Source organism: Engraulis encrasicolus, chromosome 6 (genome assembly GCF_034702125.1).
Source record: "Engraulis encrasicolus isolate BLACKSEA-1 chromosome 6, IST_EnEncr_1.0, whole genome shotgun sequence".
In the NCBI taxonomy this organism is placed as follows: Eukaryota; Metazoa; Chordata; class Actinopteri; order Clupeiformes; family Engraulidae; genus Engraulis; species Engraulis encrasicolus.
The window spans coordinates 26,899,159-26,912,783 of record NC_085862.1 but is presented as its reverse complement, the minus strand read 5'-3'; the positions used below and the strand labels follow the sequence as shown (position 1 = coordinate 26,912,783).

General features: G+C 45.9%; 1 protein-coding gene across 5 annotated transcripts in view; it reads left to right on the top strand.

The window, feature by feature from the left end:
• The window catches only part of arhgef18b (rho/rac guanine nucleotide exchange factor (GEF) 18b), an 88,423-nt gene that overhangs the window by 52,794 nt on the left and 22,004 nt on the right, over positions 1 to 13,625 (top strand). For all 5 annotated transcript variants that reach the window (XM_063201090.1, XM_063201091.1, XM_063201089.1 and 2 more), the window contains 7 exons: positions 7,714 to 7,790; positions 8,697 to 8,875; positions 9,302 to 9,375; positions 9,828 to 10,019; positions 10,758 to 11,165; positions 12,106 to 12,218; positions 13,382 to 13,444. In XM_063201090.1, the coding sequence (XP_063057160.1) occupies positions 7,714 to 7,790; positions 8,697 to 8,875; positions 9,302 to 9,375; positions 9,828 to 10,019; positions 10,758 to 11,165; positions 12,106 to 12,218; positions 13,382 to 13,444 (1,106 nt within the window). The remainder of the gene's footprint in view (positions 1 to 7,713; positions 7,791 to 8,696; positions 8,876 to 9,301; positions 9,376 to 9,827; positions 10,020 to 10,757; positions 11,166 to 12,105; positions 12,219 to 13,381; positions 13,445 to 13,625) is intronic.

Sequence of the window (13,625 nt, the reverse complement as noted above, 5' to 3'; positions counted from 1 at the left end):
GGCAAGTGTAAACAGAGTCGAAAATGTATGGAATGAAAAAGGGAGCGCATAGGGTTAGGCTAAATGCAAAATAATTGCTACTGCAATTTCCAGTCACAAATGTCATCAACAAAATATTCTTGGTAAGAATTATGGGTGGTGTTATATATAGGTATGTATTGACAATTTTTTTAGGTGTTTGGTTTTCCAGCAGGGCTGAAGATTTCGACTTTTACTCGCTAGCATTCCGTTAATGTTTATGGGTTTGGGCTCATGAATTGAGCTCTGTGACCCAGTACATAATAATCTAGTTGCCAAAAAAAACGAGACGATACTTAAATGAGGCATTATTATTCCTAGCCTTGATCTGAATATTAATATTTCAGGGCAAAGCATTATACAACGAGACAAACATTGTAGTAGTAGAAAACTCCATTGACACCAATTCATTTTTCACTTGGTTTTGGGTTAGAGTTAGACAGTTGTGGCTACTACAGTCGGTCCCCCTACAATGCACACCCTTTACCGAGGTAATGCCACGTCATCCACCTCGGTACGTACCGGGCCTAGCTGCAGTGTGTGCCCAAACAACCGCCGGGTGGCACTTGGGAGCGCTTGGAATGTTTTAGACGATGCTGACGGCATATTAATATATGCTCATATTCACCAGCACGCACCGATTCAGCGGATAACAACATGCCTATAAATTGTGTGAGAACACCTCCAGGAAGTAGGAAGAGTCATAAAAAGAATAGCCTAAATAATGTAATGAATTTTCTTTTTTTTTAAAATGATGATCGGATGAATTGCATTAATGTGCAAGCTCTGACAAAATGTAAATTGAGTGTAGCCAGAAGCCATACCGATTATCGCATCGCAAGATTTGAAACGTCTAATATTGCAACTTCAGACTTGTTGTCTGGATGTGGATACTTTTTCGTTTGGTAAAAATTACTGAGAGTGCAATACACCTCACCGCAGTAACCTAACAGCGCTTCGTTTGAGCGTGTAAGCGTTGGCTATTTATCTCACATCGCCAACAGCTGGGGCGATAACCTAACCTACACTTCCCTAATGAATTGAATGTTGTCACATTGGCAAAAATTAGCAAGCGACTGATATTGCTGTTTTCGTGCTCAAATTAAGTGTAACCAACTGTCGGGTTATGTGTCGCAGGTGAGAAAGTGCGCATTTTTCCAGCGACACCTCTCCTTGTTACCAAATACCCTGGAGAGTACTGTAGGCCTAGGCTACACCACAAATACGCCAAGACACAAATATTGAGTTTTAAAATAATATTTATTAACTAACAGAAATCTAAAAGAGTCCCGGGGCACCCCAAATCTATACAAGTCCGAAATTCCAAATTTCCTTGGAGATCCCCCCCACAGTCATCCGTTCCGAAGGAGGCGGAGGAGCGGTGGCCAGGTGTCCATCCATTGCGAGGCTGGGGAGACAGGAAGAGCTTGGTGACAGTAGGCTTGATTCCATAGGCAGTCCAAATGACACTCACTTCCATAATTAAGTAGGCTACGCAGGTAATCGCTGCACTTATTCCACGTGATTTACAACACTGCACTCGCTAGTCTAGGTTAAACGTTAGGGGTGAAGTTGCTCAGCACTCGCACACGGCACGGCTCACTGCAATGTGTGCTGCGATTCAAGGCCAGCGGTGTTAAAAGTGAGTCCAAGTACAACTGGGTTTGGAGAGAGAGAGAGAGAGGGGGGGGGGGGAAATATATGCTGGGAAATATAGGCCTATGCAATGTCATCTCATAATCATGGAGTTCCTCATGCGATTTCATCTGGGTCAGTCAGAAATGCATGCACCTTGCGCACCGGGAAGTGTGTTTTTTCAAACAAGAAAACTGGTTCATCATATGCATGGCTTAAACTGACTTTAATGTTTGCCAACGTGCTATAGTTTTCCTCTCATAATAGCACCTGGCGACTGTGACCACAGTTAGATGACCTCGCGCGCGTAAACCCATTAAAATATAGCCTAGCCTTCTGTGGCTATTCAGAGCAATATGAACCAATCAGGTCGGCGTTGCTATTAAGCAAAATACATCCCTGATGTCTACTTAACTAAAATAAGATGCATTTGTCTAATATTTGGAGACATCGCCTTGCTCTTTCTGCGGGGAATTAAGCGCCTCTCTCCCTCGCTCTCTCTCTCTCCCTCTCTCGCCCACACACACACACACACACAGTTTGGAGAGGACGCATTTAAACTGTAACAGTTTAGGCAGTAGGGGAGAGCAGGGACTCATGAAACTCGGGACGAATGAAACACTGCGATTTACTCGAAAACTTTAACATATCCGAAAGTATGAAAAGTCAAAGTTGTCAGGTTTACAGGCAAAAGGGATTTTAGTGTCAGTAGACACTGTCGGGACGAATGAAACACCCGTTTCATCCGTCCCTCTCGCCCATTGACTTAAAGCAGGATCAAAATAAAATGGGAGCACTTGAGATGACTATGTTCCAACTTGTCTTGAGCACCGTCGTAGCGCAACAAATCATTATCGTAAACATAGCCTAGATAATTGGAAATTACAAAAAATAGGCTACATTTTATAGACTTTGGCTATAGGCTAAGCCGACTCCTCTACCTGTTTGAATTAGTGCAGCCTTACAGGGAGGACGTTAATTTGGCATAGGTCAACTGCAAGAGACTACTAATTTGTGACTTGACGTGATGTGTGAATAATTAGGCTACGATATGCAACAGGCATATTTAGCCGCACTCAGTCATTCATTGGGTGAATGTCCCGACCCTGTGTGTCCGCGTGCATGCATGGGGTGGGGGAAAATACATCAAGCGTGCCATCACCACCCATCCCCCCGGACCCACGAAACCCACTGAAGATCCAAGCAATTGTAGTCTGTCAGTATTTTAGTGTGGGCCCAGGTAGTTGAATTCATGGCATGGCCTGGTTATCTCAATAGTGCCAAGAAGATGTTTGCCCTCAGGCTAGTGTGTTCATAAAGCGCATGTTCGATTTGCTGTAGGCCTAATAGGCTACGATCAGTAAGCCTCAACTTGTCTGTCGTGTCTTTTCCTTCTTTCGATAGCCTATTTTGTAAAATAGGCCCACGTTAAAGCCTAAATACGATAATAGGCCTAAATAAGGCTAATAAAGTAAGCTAAATAAGTTAGGCCTAAATAAAGTTGTTTTAGCCTATGAACTCAGGCAATGCAGAAATTTGCGGAGGGATTTTGGATATCTTGGCCTATAGGCTACCGATGGCTTTATGAACTTCATGACTGGGCTACAAGATAGTCGGGTAAACATATTGACTTGTAGACCACCAACATCTGATGCTGAAGTGGGGGAGGGTGTTTTTTTTCACTTCAAATGTTCCCCGACACACACACACACACACACACACACACACACACACACACACACACACACACACACACACACACACACACACACACACACACACACAGAGATACGCGCTAATCGCTCTCTCTCTCTCCGTCTCTCCCTCTCTCCCTCTCTTTCTCATTGTTGCTATACGTGCATCTGGATAGGCATAGGCAGTGTGGTCACCCAGCAAATTTTCATAGAAATGCTGTGGGTTTTTTTTTTAATGAAATCTTTATTCAGTTATTTGTGAACAGTCTCTGCGTTTCACTTTCGATGTTGCGTCACCGTGGACAAGTGTCTGCTCGAAAACTTAATGCAAAGCGGCTAAAATGTTCAGAACGTGTTGAACTTTTCAGAACATGAATGTTTGTCTGTGGGGGATGGGTGGGTTACAGCAGTGCAGTGCAGTGCACGGGACTGCACAGCCTTTTGTGACATGTCGTGGCGCGACAGGTTATCCAGCCTCCGAAGGAGTCATAGTTCCCCAGTCATAGCCTACTGTTGGTTCGCATCTCCACCGAAGCAACTGAATTTGCAGTCCTAATCACAGATGATTAGCCACACCTGGTGTAACAGATGTATTGTCATGTGTGCATCACATCCCCAGTTAACCGGAATCCCGTCGATCGCGCACAACAGCGCATTGAAAGGATGAAATGTTCACAAGCACCAATACAAAAAAAACGTCTTCAACCTATTAGTCCGTAGGCTATCCTGAGGATATCCGTTCCTGACTTGAATAGGTAGTGCAGAAATAATTAACAGACATCACTTAGCCTATAAGTTAGGAGCGGAATTGAGACGGTGAATGCAGGACAGAATAATGAAAACAAAACACCGTCGACTGGCGGTCTTGTTTAGGGATCACGCTTGTGTTATTATCAAATACCCAATGTTACGTGCGCAATTGGCTGACTCTTTCCACTTGTAGCCTAAAACTGAGGGAGGGATCAACATACAATGAGCTACACTGAAGCAGATTACTCTGCTTCGCAAAAAAAACCCCAGTGCACCAATAATACCCCCGTCTTCAACCTACTATTTAGGCTACCAGATATATAGGCTAGTAATAGTATTAAGTTGTGCTACCTTGTTTTTTGTGGTAACGACAGTGTAGATCAGGTAATAACCTGCAATAGGGGAAGCGGCATGCGCCAGTTTTAAAGACGGAATGTCGTCGCCAAATGTAAAATCACCTCTCTCATGCTGACATGACGGGGCACTACTTCATTAGGCTACAATGTTGTTCATGTCTGTTTGACTCACACTATACGAGTGGTTCAATTTGTGTTTTTGTGCTCATCGCACAAATGAGACAGACAGGCTTGCTTGATAGGGCTACACTTAAGCGACATCGGTCCACTCAAAATGGTCCGAACTCCGCCGCTTGATTTCATGTCTCCTCAGTCTCTCCATTACGGTTTATTAGCCTACTCTGTTTTGCTATTTTCGTTATTCTTAGCCCTGGCATTACAGATGAAGCAACTGTGATCAGTGAGGTTGTGGAAACGGTTGAATAGGCCTATGGTCCTAAATTGGGTTATTGTGGTTGTGGTCTTGTTTAGGGCTCACACTTGTGTTATTATCAAATGCCCTATCAAATGCCCAATGCTAAATAAAACATGCAATTTGCTGACTGTATTTCTACTACTACTAAAACTGGGGGACGGGCAAGGACGGAAGCACAAACAGACACAGGCAGACGCTGCTCTGCAAAAGCGGTGCTATACTGCCCCCCGCATTCCGAATGGCCACAGGGTGTAATGATCACGGTACGCTGTCGCGGCCCGGCACGGTAATGAGCAGATTGAAGTTACACCATCTGTAGTGGCTAGTTCCGTGAGAGAACCCCCTCTGGTTTGAATCCGAGATATAAGCTGACGAGATATAAGCTGACTTCCTGTTATGCAGCTTTTCAGACACGTTTGATTGGCTGTCATGGCCAAGCAGTACGAAATGTAATTCCTTTAAGGAGTCTTTGCACAGTAGTCCAGAGATCATCTGTACCAAGTCTTGTGAAAATCTGACAAAATTGGCAGGAAAACTAGTTTCATATAACTGCATTCAATCTGTAAATACTGCTTTAATTTTTACAACGTGTATGTAATCTGTTTTATTACACATATAATATTGAATTTCTTCCTAATGCAAGAAAATACAATTGTGCTGCCCTTGATTGTTTTTTTTGGGGGGAGGGGGGGGGTTTGTCTTTATTTGACAGGACAGTGTGACAGGTTGACAGGAAAAATGGGGATAGAGACGGGGAGGGTTGGCAAAGGACCTGGGCTGGGAATCAAACCCGGGTCAGCCGCATGATAGACGAGTGCCCTACCAGTTGGCCACGGCAGGGCCTGTGAACAACAATGGTCTCTCTCTCTCTCTCTCTCCCTCCCTCCCTCCCTTCCTCCCTCTCTCCCTGTCTGTCCCTCTCCCTGTCCCCCCTCCCTCTCCCTCTCCCTCTCCCCCTGTCTGTGTGTGTGTGAGGGGGGGTGCAGGGGCTGGGGCAGTGGGGTTTGTGTGTCCAGAGACCCCCTGCCGAGAATGGTGTCAGTGAACGTGCGCAAGGGGGGCAGAGGGGACAGAGAGATGAGAAAAAATCCCTCCATTCTTTCCACAATTTTGAATGGCTGCTGTGAGCTGATAGTTTTTTCAATCGTTACGAAAATCCATACCAGGGTGCAACATAGTGTGAAGATGACCTGTGTACCAATATTTTGAAAATTGGGAGTATGGTTCAAAAGCTACAGGCAAAAATGTAGATAAAACTTTGACCTGCTGGTGGCGCTACAGAGTTTGAGCTGGGGATTTGATTTTTTTAGTGGTAGGTCATGGGATGGACTACTATGTGTGTACAAAATCCCAGCCTAATTCAACAAATGGTTGCTGAGATATGACTTCACTTCCTGTTTCACCACTTTTACGACAATTTTGATTGGCTGTCACGGCTGAGCGATAAAAGATATCCAATATTCCTTGAGACCCCATGTGTAGCTCAGTCCAGAGATACTATATACCGAGTTTCGGGTGAATTGGTCAAAAATTGCGGGAAAATTAACATTTTTATTGAATTTTACAAAATTCAAAATGGCGGGAAAACTATCCTGGCGGAAAATGACGTCATGTGGTGCGTTGGATTCGTCTTGACTCAAGGATTCCAGGGATACCAAGTTTATGAAAATTGGCCCAGCGGTTCAAAAGTTACAAGCAGAAATGTACCTGCAACTTTGACCTGCTGGTGGCGCTAGAGCGTTGGGGCTGGGGTCCTATAAATTGCTGTGGGTAATGCTGAGACTGCCCCGAATGTGTGTGCCAATTTACAGCATTTTCCTGCCTACGGTTCTATGGGCTGCCATAGACTTGCAGAGGGATAGGAATGGTGACTAGAGAATAATAATAATGAAGAAAACCTACTAACTCTATAGGGGCCTTCGCCAGCTTCGCTGCTTGGCCCCTAATAAAAGTATCATCACTATGACTACTCAGTGAGTGAACAAGAGGCCAGTGCGACCAGTGAGTGAGGCTATGTTCTGCATTGGTCCGTACTGACTTTTTCGGACCCTGGAAACATTGAAAATTTGGAGAGTGGACCTTCTCAGTTTCTAGTTGAATACCCCTGGACTAGTGTTTCTCAACGGGGGCACTACAGCCCCCCTTGTTTGGGAGCCCTAGGAGGTGTTGAGAAGGATACAGCTGAGTGGGGACGGGAGAGTAGAGAGGCAATCAAAGCAATGTGGGTCGTATTAAAGAATAGCTACAGCAATAACGCATAATTCAACACCCACTGCCAACACAGACGCGCCCATAAGCTGCGCGAGGGCACAGACATCCTAACTGGAAAGTTGTTTCCGGGCGCCTAAAAAAAGCGGTAGACAAGAGCATACATCTACACACACAGACGTATATAATGCAGCCAGTGTGCTGAATATAAACAGATAGGTTTGCTCGTAAAGCTGGCGGCATGCGCCGAGTCTCCTATTTATGTTCTCCGTATATCATCAACCTCACATCGTCTTACAGTACACACACAGCTGCACTGAGCTATCGTATAACCTCTTGCAGGATGTGAGTCTGAGGCGCGCTGCACACACTGTCTGTGCCCACTAAACATGCGTACACACGCATGCACACACGCGCACACACACACATACGTATGCACGCACACACACACACACACACACACACACAGGCACACATGCGTGCGCGCGCACACACACACATTTCCTGCCATAATAGGGAACAGAAGGGGGGGAATCAGAGAAGAAATACCAATTTGACAAGCCGTGGTATCAAAAAATACTGCCTGTATCTGTCTGTCTATACTGTTTTCAATCTCTGCTGTTGTCTATTCCTCCAGACATCTTGGCCGTCCTCTTGACTGATGTTCTGTTGCTGCTACAAGAGAAAGACCAGCGCCTTGTTTTCTCCACCGTGGTAAGATTCTCCAGCCTTCTGTATTACCTCTTTCTGTCTGTATGTTTGTGTGCGTGTCTGTCTCTGTCTGATCCTCTCTCTCCCTCTCTCCCTCTCTCTCTGTCTCGCTTGCTCACTCTCTTGCTTACTCACTCTCTCTGTCTCTCCGTCTCTCTCTGTCTCTCTCTCTCTCTCTCTCTCTCTCTCTCTCTCTCTCTCTCTCTCTCTCTCTCTGTTCTCTCTCTCTCTCTCTCTCTCTCTCTCTCTCTCTCTCTCTCTCTCTCTCTGTCTCGCTTGCTCACTCTCTTGCTTACTCTCTCTCTCTCTCTCTCTCTCTCTCTCTCTCTCTCTCTCTCTCTCTCTCATGCTTATTAATTATTACTAAATTGATATTAATCATTATTAGCGTACCACTGGGGTTAAATATTATACCAGCCCTCTCCTTAATAAATAATAGAGCCATTCAGAGGTGACACACTCTGCTTACCATCTGTGTCTGCTATTGTACTCTGAAGGCTGCAGTGTCTCCATGTAAAGAGGTTCCGTGTAGGATTAAAAGTTGAATTAATCACGGTCCCGAGTCAGCCGACGCTTATGTGAGTCTTTAGTAAATGAACGATGCCTCTCGTGATCACTTCCACGGTCCGCTGTCAGAAAACCCCACAAGCAACTTTTGACAGCGTCGGACTGAACGAGTGTTGGGAGAAGGTCTTTTCATTTGAAACATCGCTTTACATACCGTATTCAGATATGTATCAACTGCTGGCATTCTGGGATGAAAAACAGTCTCACAGCCAGTTTATTTGAACAGCATTTTTTCATTACGGTGTAGATTTTGAGACAGGCATGCCACGGGCATCACGCAAATGACCACATCCTACCTAGTGCCTCTTAAACTTCTTACTGTTCTTCTTTTATCTGTTTCAGGACAACAAGCCGTCGGTGATCTCGCTGCAGAAGCTGATCGTGCGTGAGGTGGCGCATGAGGAGAAGGCCATGTTCCTGATCTGCGCCTCCTCCAACGAGCCGGAGATGTACGAGATCCACACCACCTCCAAAGAGGAGCGCAACGTCTGGATGACGCACATCAGACAGGCCGTGGAGAGGTACGCACACGCGTTTCCTATTGAAGGACGCAGATTCTGGTCCAGCCGTGGCTCTAATGGCTGGGCACTGGACTGCTACGCGGGCGACCCGGGTTCGATATCCGGCCCGGGTCATTTTCAGATCCTCCCCAGTCTCTCTTCTCTCTCAACTCGTTTCATGTCATCTCTCACTGTCTGAAAAATCATTTTAAAAATCCCCCCAAAAAGATAAGAAAAAAAACATGTATGTATGTTGTTGTTCTACTTATAAATCTCTGTAATGTCATAGCAATGTTATCATTTAGTTTTTTTTTTCCAACAGCCAGCAATCCCATCAGCACCAATGGGCTTTGCTTCTTTTCATATCTGGAGTATGATCTGAAGAAGAATACATCTGTGTGTTTTGGATGTCGCACCTCTTATGATATCCTTTTTGTCCCTCTTCAGTTGCCCTACCACAGAGGAGCGGCTCTTCAGCGAGGAAGAGGAGGCCCGGGCTGTGCGGTTCAAGGAGTTCCATGGTCAGCGCTCACCTCATCTCTTGCCACTAGAGGGTGCCCTCTCGCTAGCATCAGTCAATATTGCAGCTCAAGCTCCAGATGATCTTGTTGGGGGAAAAAAAATATACTTCAATATACTGAAACACACATAAATAAATAAAGAAATTAACAGAATTACTTTGAAAGAAAAGGCTTTCAGTCGCCAGGATGCAGTTTTCCAAGTTTTTCCAAGCATGTAATGGTTTGCACATACTGCCTTAGTGCATACATTTGCAAATATCCAAAACAACTGTGTTTTCTCTTTTGCATATGGCAGTATTCACACAGTCACATAGAACCAGAGTTAAGACAGGAAGATGTCTTTTGAAGGAAGGCTTTCCTTTAATTGTGTGTGAGAGAGGTGTTTGTGTAATATGTCCATAGTATGCGATTCTTTTCCATGTCCTGATTGTATCTCTGTTTTCTCTTGACAGACCGCCTGAGTGCTAAGGACTCCCAGATCAGCCAGATCCTGGGTGAGAAGCTGGAGCTGTTTGCGGACATGGTGGCCTCGGTGGGTGGTGCGGCCGGGGAGGACCTGGCCTCGCGCTCCCGACTGCTGCTGCGCGGCGACACCTCCAGCCTCCAGCAGGGGGAGCACCTGCTCAAGGGAGCCATCACCGAAGGTGAGAGGAGACCATGGGTGCATCCCATGTAGAAGGCAAACATACTACAGGTTTCTGATGCCATCCAAGACCCTGGACCCTGACACATGGAGACGGGCAGCATGCATGCAGCGCAACCTGAGGACATATTCTTAGTCCTTTGGAACAGAGGGCTCTTTGCTTAGTAACAGGCAGCCATGCTTTTTTTTAACAACTCCGAGAACTCAATGTTTTGCAGTATAATTTCTGCCTGTTTTTAAACAGATAGCTCCATGGCGTGCACATTCAGTTCTGCAGAGCTTTATGGAGTACAGAATCACTTCTGCCTGTTTTGAAACGGATAGCTTTTATTTATGATATCCAGATTCATTTCAGACTGATTTAAACATATGGGGTGTAGATTCATTTCTGATTGTTTTCAAGGCCCCTACATGACCCACCAGAGGAAGAGACGGGGTTACCTGCCCTCAACAAGCAACATGTAATGTGCCCATTATAATCTGTTAAAATAAATGGTTAGACTTATTCTCGGCACATGTGTTAAAATTGCTCTAAAAGCTGTACTTGTCTTGCAAAGCAAGACATTGTCAGAGTCCATTATCATTGAAAATGGGAAAGGGCATTGTTCGAGCGATCATGCCTATAGTTGTTTGAATGGCCTCAGGTCAAACGTCACCACCTCTTTCCAGTAACCTCAGATGTTTCCATTGTGTATCTGGTGTTGTACTGACCTGTCATTTTTTCCCCCTTTGTGTCTAGTGGAGAACCTGCAGAACCTGCTACTGTCCAACGTGAGAGAACAGTCTCCACGCTCAGAGACCAGCCAGCAGGGCTCAGGCGGTGAAGATCTCCCGTCTCCACGCTCGGAGAGAAGCCAGCAGGGCTCAGGCGGAGGAGATCTCCCGTCTCCACGCTCGGAGAGAAGCCAGCAGGGCTCAGGCGGAGGAGATCTCCCGTCTCCACGCTCGGAGAGAAGCCAGCAGGGCTCAGGCGGAGGAGATCTCCCGTCTCCACGCTCGGAGAGAAGCCAGCAGGGCTCAGGCGGAGGAGATCTCCCGTCTCCACGGTCCGAGAGTAGCCAGCAGGTCTCAGGAGGCAGCGGAGCTCTCCCTCGCAGGGCCGACACCTTTGGAGGCTACGACAGCAGCCCCAGCGCCCATCAGAAGAGTAAGTCAAGGAATCCGCACCATTGCATTACATTACATTACATTGCATTACGTTGCAACATTACATTAAATTACATTACAACAGCCCCAGTCGAAGACTCTGTTACATTACATTACATTGCAACATCCCTATTAAAGGACTCCTCAACGTTACATTACATTACATTACAACTTAACGATACATTATATTACAGCAGCCTCACTCGAGGACTCCACTCTGTTACACTACATTACTTAACAGCTGCCACAGCGTCCACCAGAAGAGTTAGTGAAGGACTCCACAACTTGCATTACATTACCTGCATTACAATTTAGGTGATATTAGCCCCAGCAGTATTCACTAGAGGAGGAAGACAAAGACATTACACTATAATTACATTACACTATAATATATCATATTACATTACTTCACAGCTGCCCCTAGTATGTGTCAGAAGAGTTTGTCAAGGACTCCTCACCGTTGAATTACATTACATTACATTACCACAGCCACAGTCAAGGACTCCACACAGTTACATTCCATCACATTACATTACATGACTTTACATGACAGCAGCCCCAGCAGCATTCACCAGAAGACTTAGGTCAAAGACTCCAAAACGTTACATTATATTACATTACATTACATTATATTACATTACATTACAGCTGCCCCAGTGTGCACCAGAAGAGTAAGTCAAGGACTCCTTTCCCCAGTACTTAAACTCTCAGGGTTACCTACCAGCTCTATTTTGTAAATAGACATGAGGTCACTGGCTGACATTTGGCCTGTAGCTTCTGGATATACAATAGAAGGTGACGGAGGTGTGTGGTGTCTATACACACACACACACACACACACACACACACACACACACACACACCTCACACACGCTCATCAACTGAAACCATATTAGGCTCTATCTAAAGAGGGGTTATGTGTTCCATGTGTGTGACGTTAGACGGTGGTGTGAAGAAGGCCAACGGGGGCCTGAAGTCCCGGGAGAGGAGTCAGAGGGCCAGCTCAGACCCCCAGATCAAGGAGCTCGGAGGCACACAGGCCCTGGAGGAGTCGGTAAGTACCGTAGCGGTTAAAATAGACACACACACACACACACACACACCATATCCCCTACCTTACACACACACTCAAACTGTATCCCCTACCTTACACACACACACACATACCATATCCACTATCTTCGCAAGCACGCACGCACGCACGCGCGCACTCGCGCACACACACACACACACACACACACACACACACACACACACACACACACACACACATACACACTACCTTACACACACACACACACACGCACAGACACACAAATACACTCAGACACTAGCTCAGACAAGCATCATGCTGTCATGCACTCGTGTTATCTATGCATCTCCCCAGATGTTGTGCCACATGCCTGGACTTGCTTCTAGCAATGCAGTCTAAACAAATACATCATTTCCTGCTTCTTTGGTACATACACATGAATGCCATTGTAACACACACACACACACACACACACACACGTATACGCATACACACACAATCGTAGGCAGGGCTCAATTTTTTTTTTTTTTTCATGTTTTCTTCACCAGCCTAAATGGCTAGTAGATGCTAATCTTACTAGCCAAACACACATTCACTAATGGGTCAACGTGGCCAAATAAGTTGGTCTTGTCCACAAGCCAAACTGAAATTTCACCAGCATTTGGCCGGTTGGCTGGTGTTAATTTAGAGCCCTGATCGTAGATATCCGAGGCATTCCGACCTTTAGTCCAGTCTTGTCCGTGCCACATGTTCTGTTCACCGTGTTGTGGAATCTCATGGCGACATCCACAACAACATGACTCCAGCCGGTGTTTAGTAAACAGCTCGGGACGGCCCGATGACTCATGGCCAAGCTTTCCATGCCGTCATTCCCTGTCGCCCTGGCTGACGGGAGAAAGACAGGGTGAGGGAAGGGAGGGAGAAAAAAACTCTTTGAGCCCCCTCCTCAGTTCTCTGTTCTCAGTTCTCTGCCGCGTTGTGACGTTCTGACATTTAGAGCTTGTTAAAAACTGAGCTGGCTGTTAAGGGCCCTCTGGAAAGGTTGGTTCATTGTAAAATGCATTTTTTCCTTTTTGCCTTCTCCTCTGTTCCCCTACACACACACACACACACACACACACACACACACACACACACACACACACACACACACACACACACTCATTCTGTCTCTCCTGCCACAGGTTGATGGGCCCTCTCCTGCCAGCTGGAATCCATCTTGGACCCAGTCTTTTCCAGAGGCCGAGGTACAGTAGGCTTTTATATAATGATATAATAAATAAAGACGACGCCACCATTGTCTCTCTGGCCACATTGTGTTGCTATTGAATCATGGATAATGGTGTTGTTTTGCAAAGTGACATTCCAGTAGCCATCCCATCGCTATTGCAAGGGGTTGCATAAGACTGTCTGTCTCTGTCCAGAAGT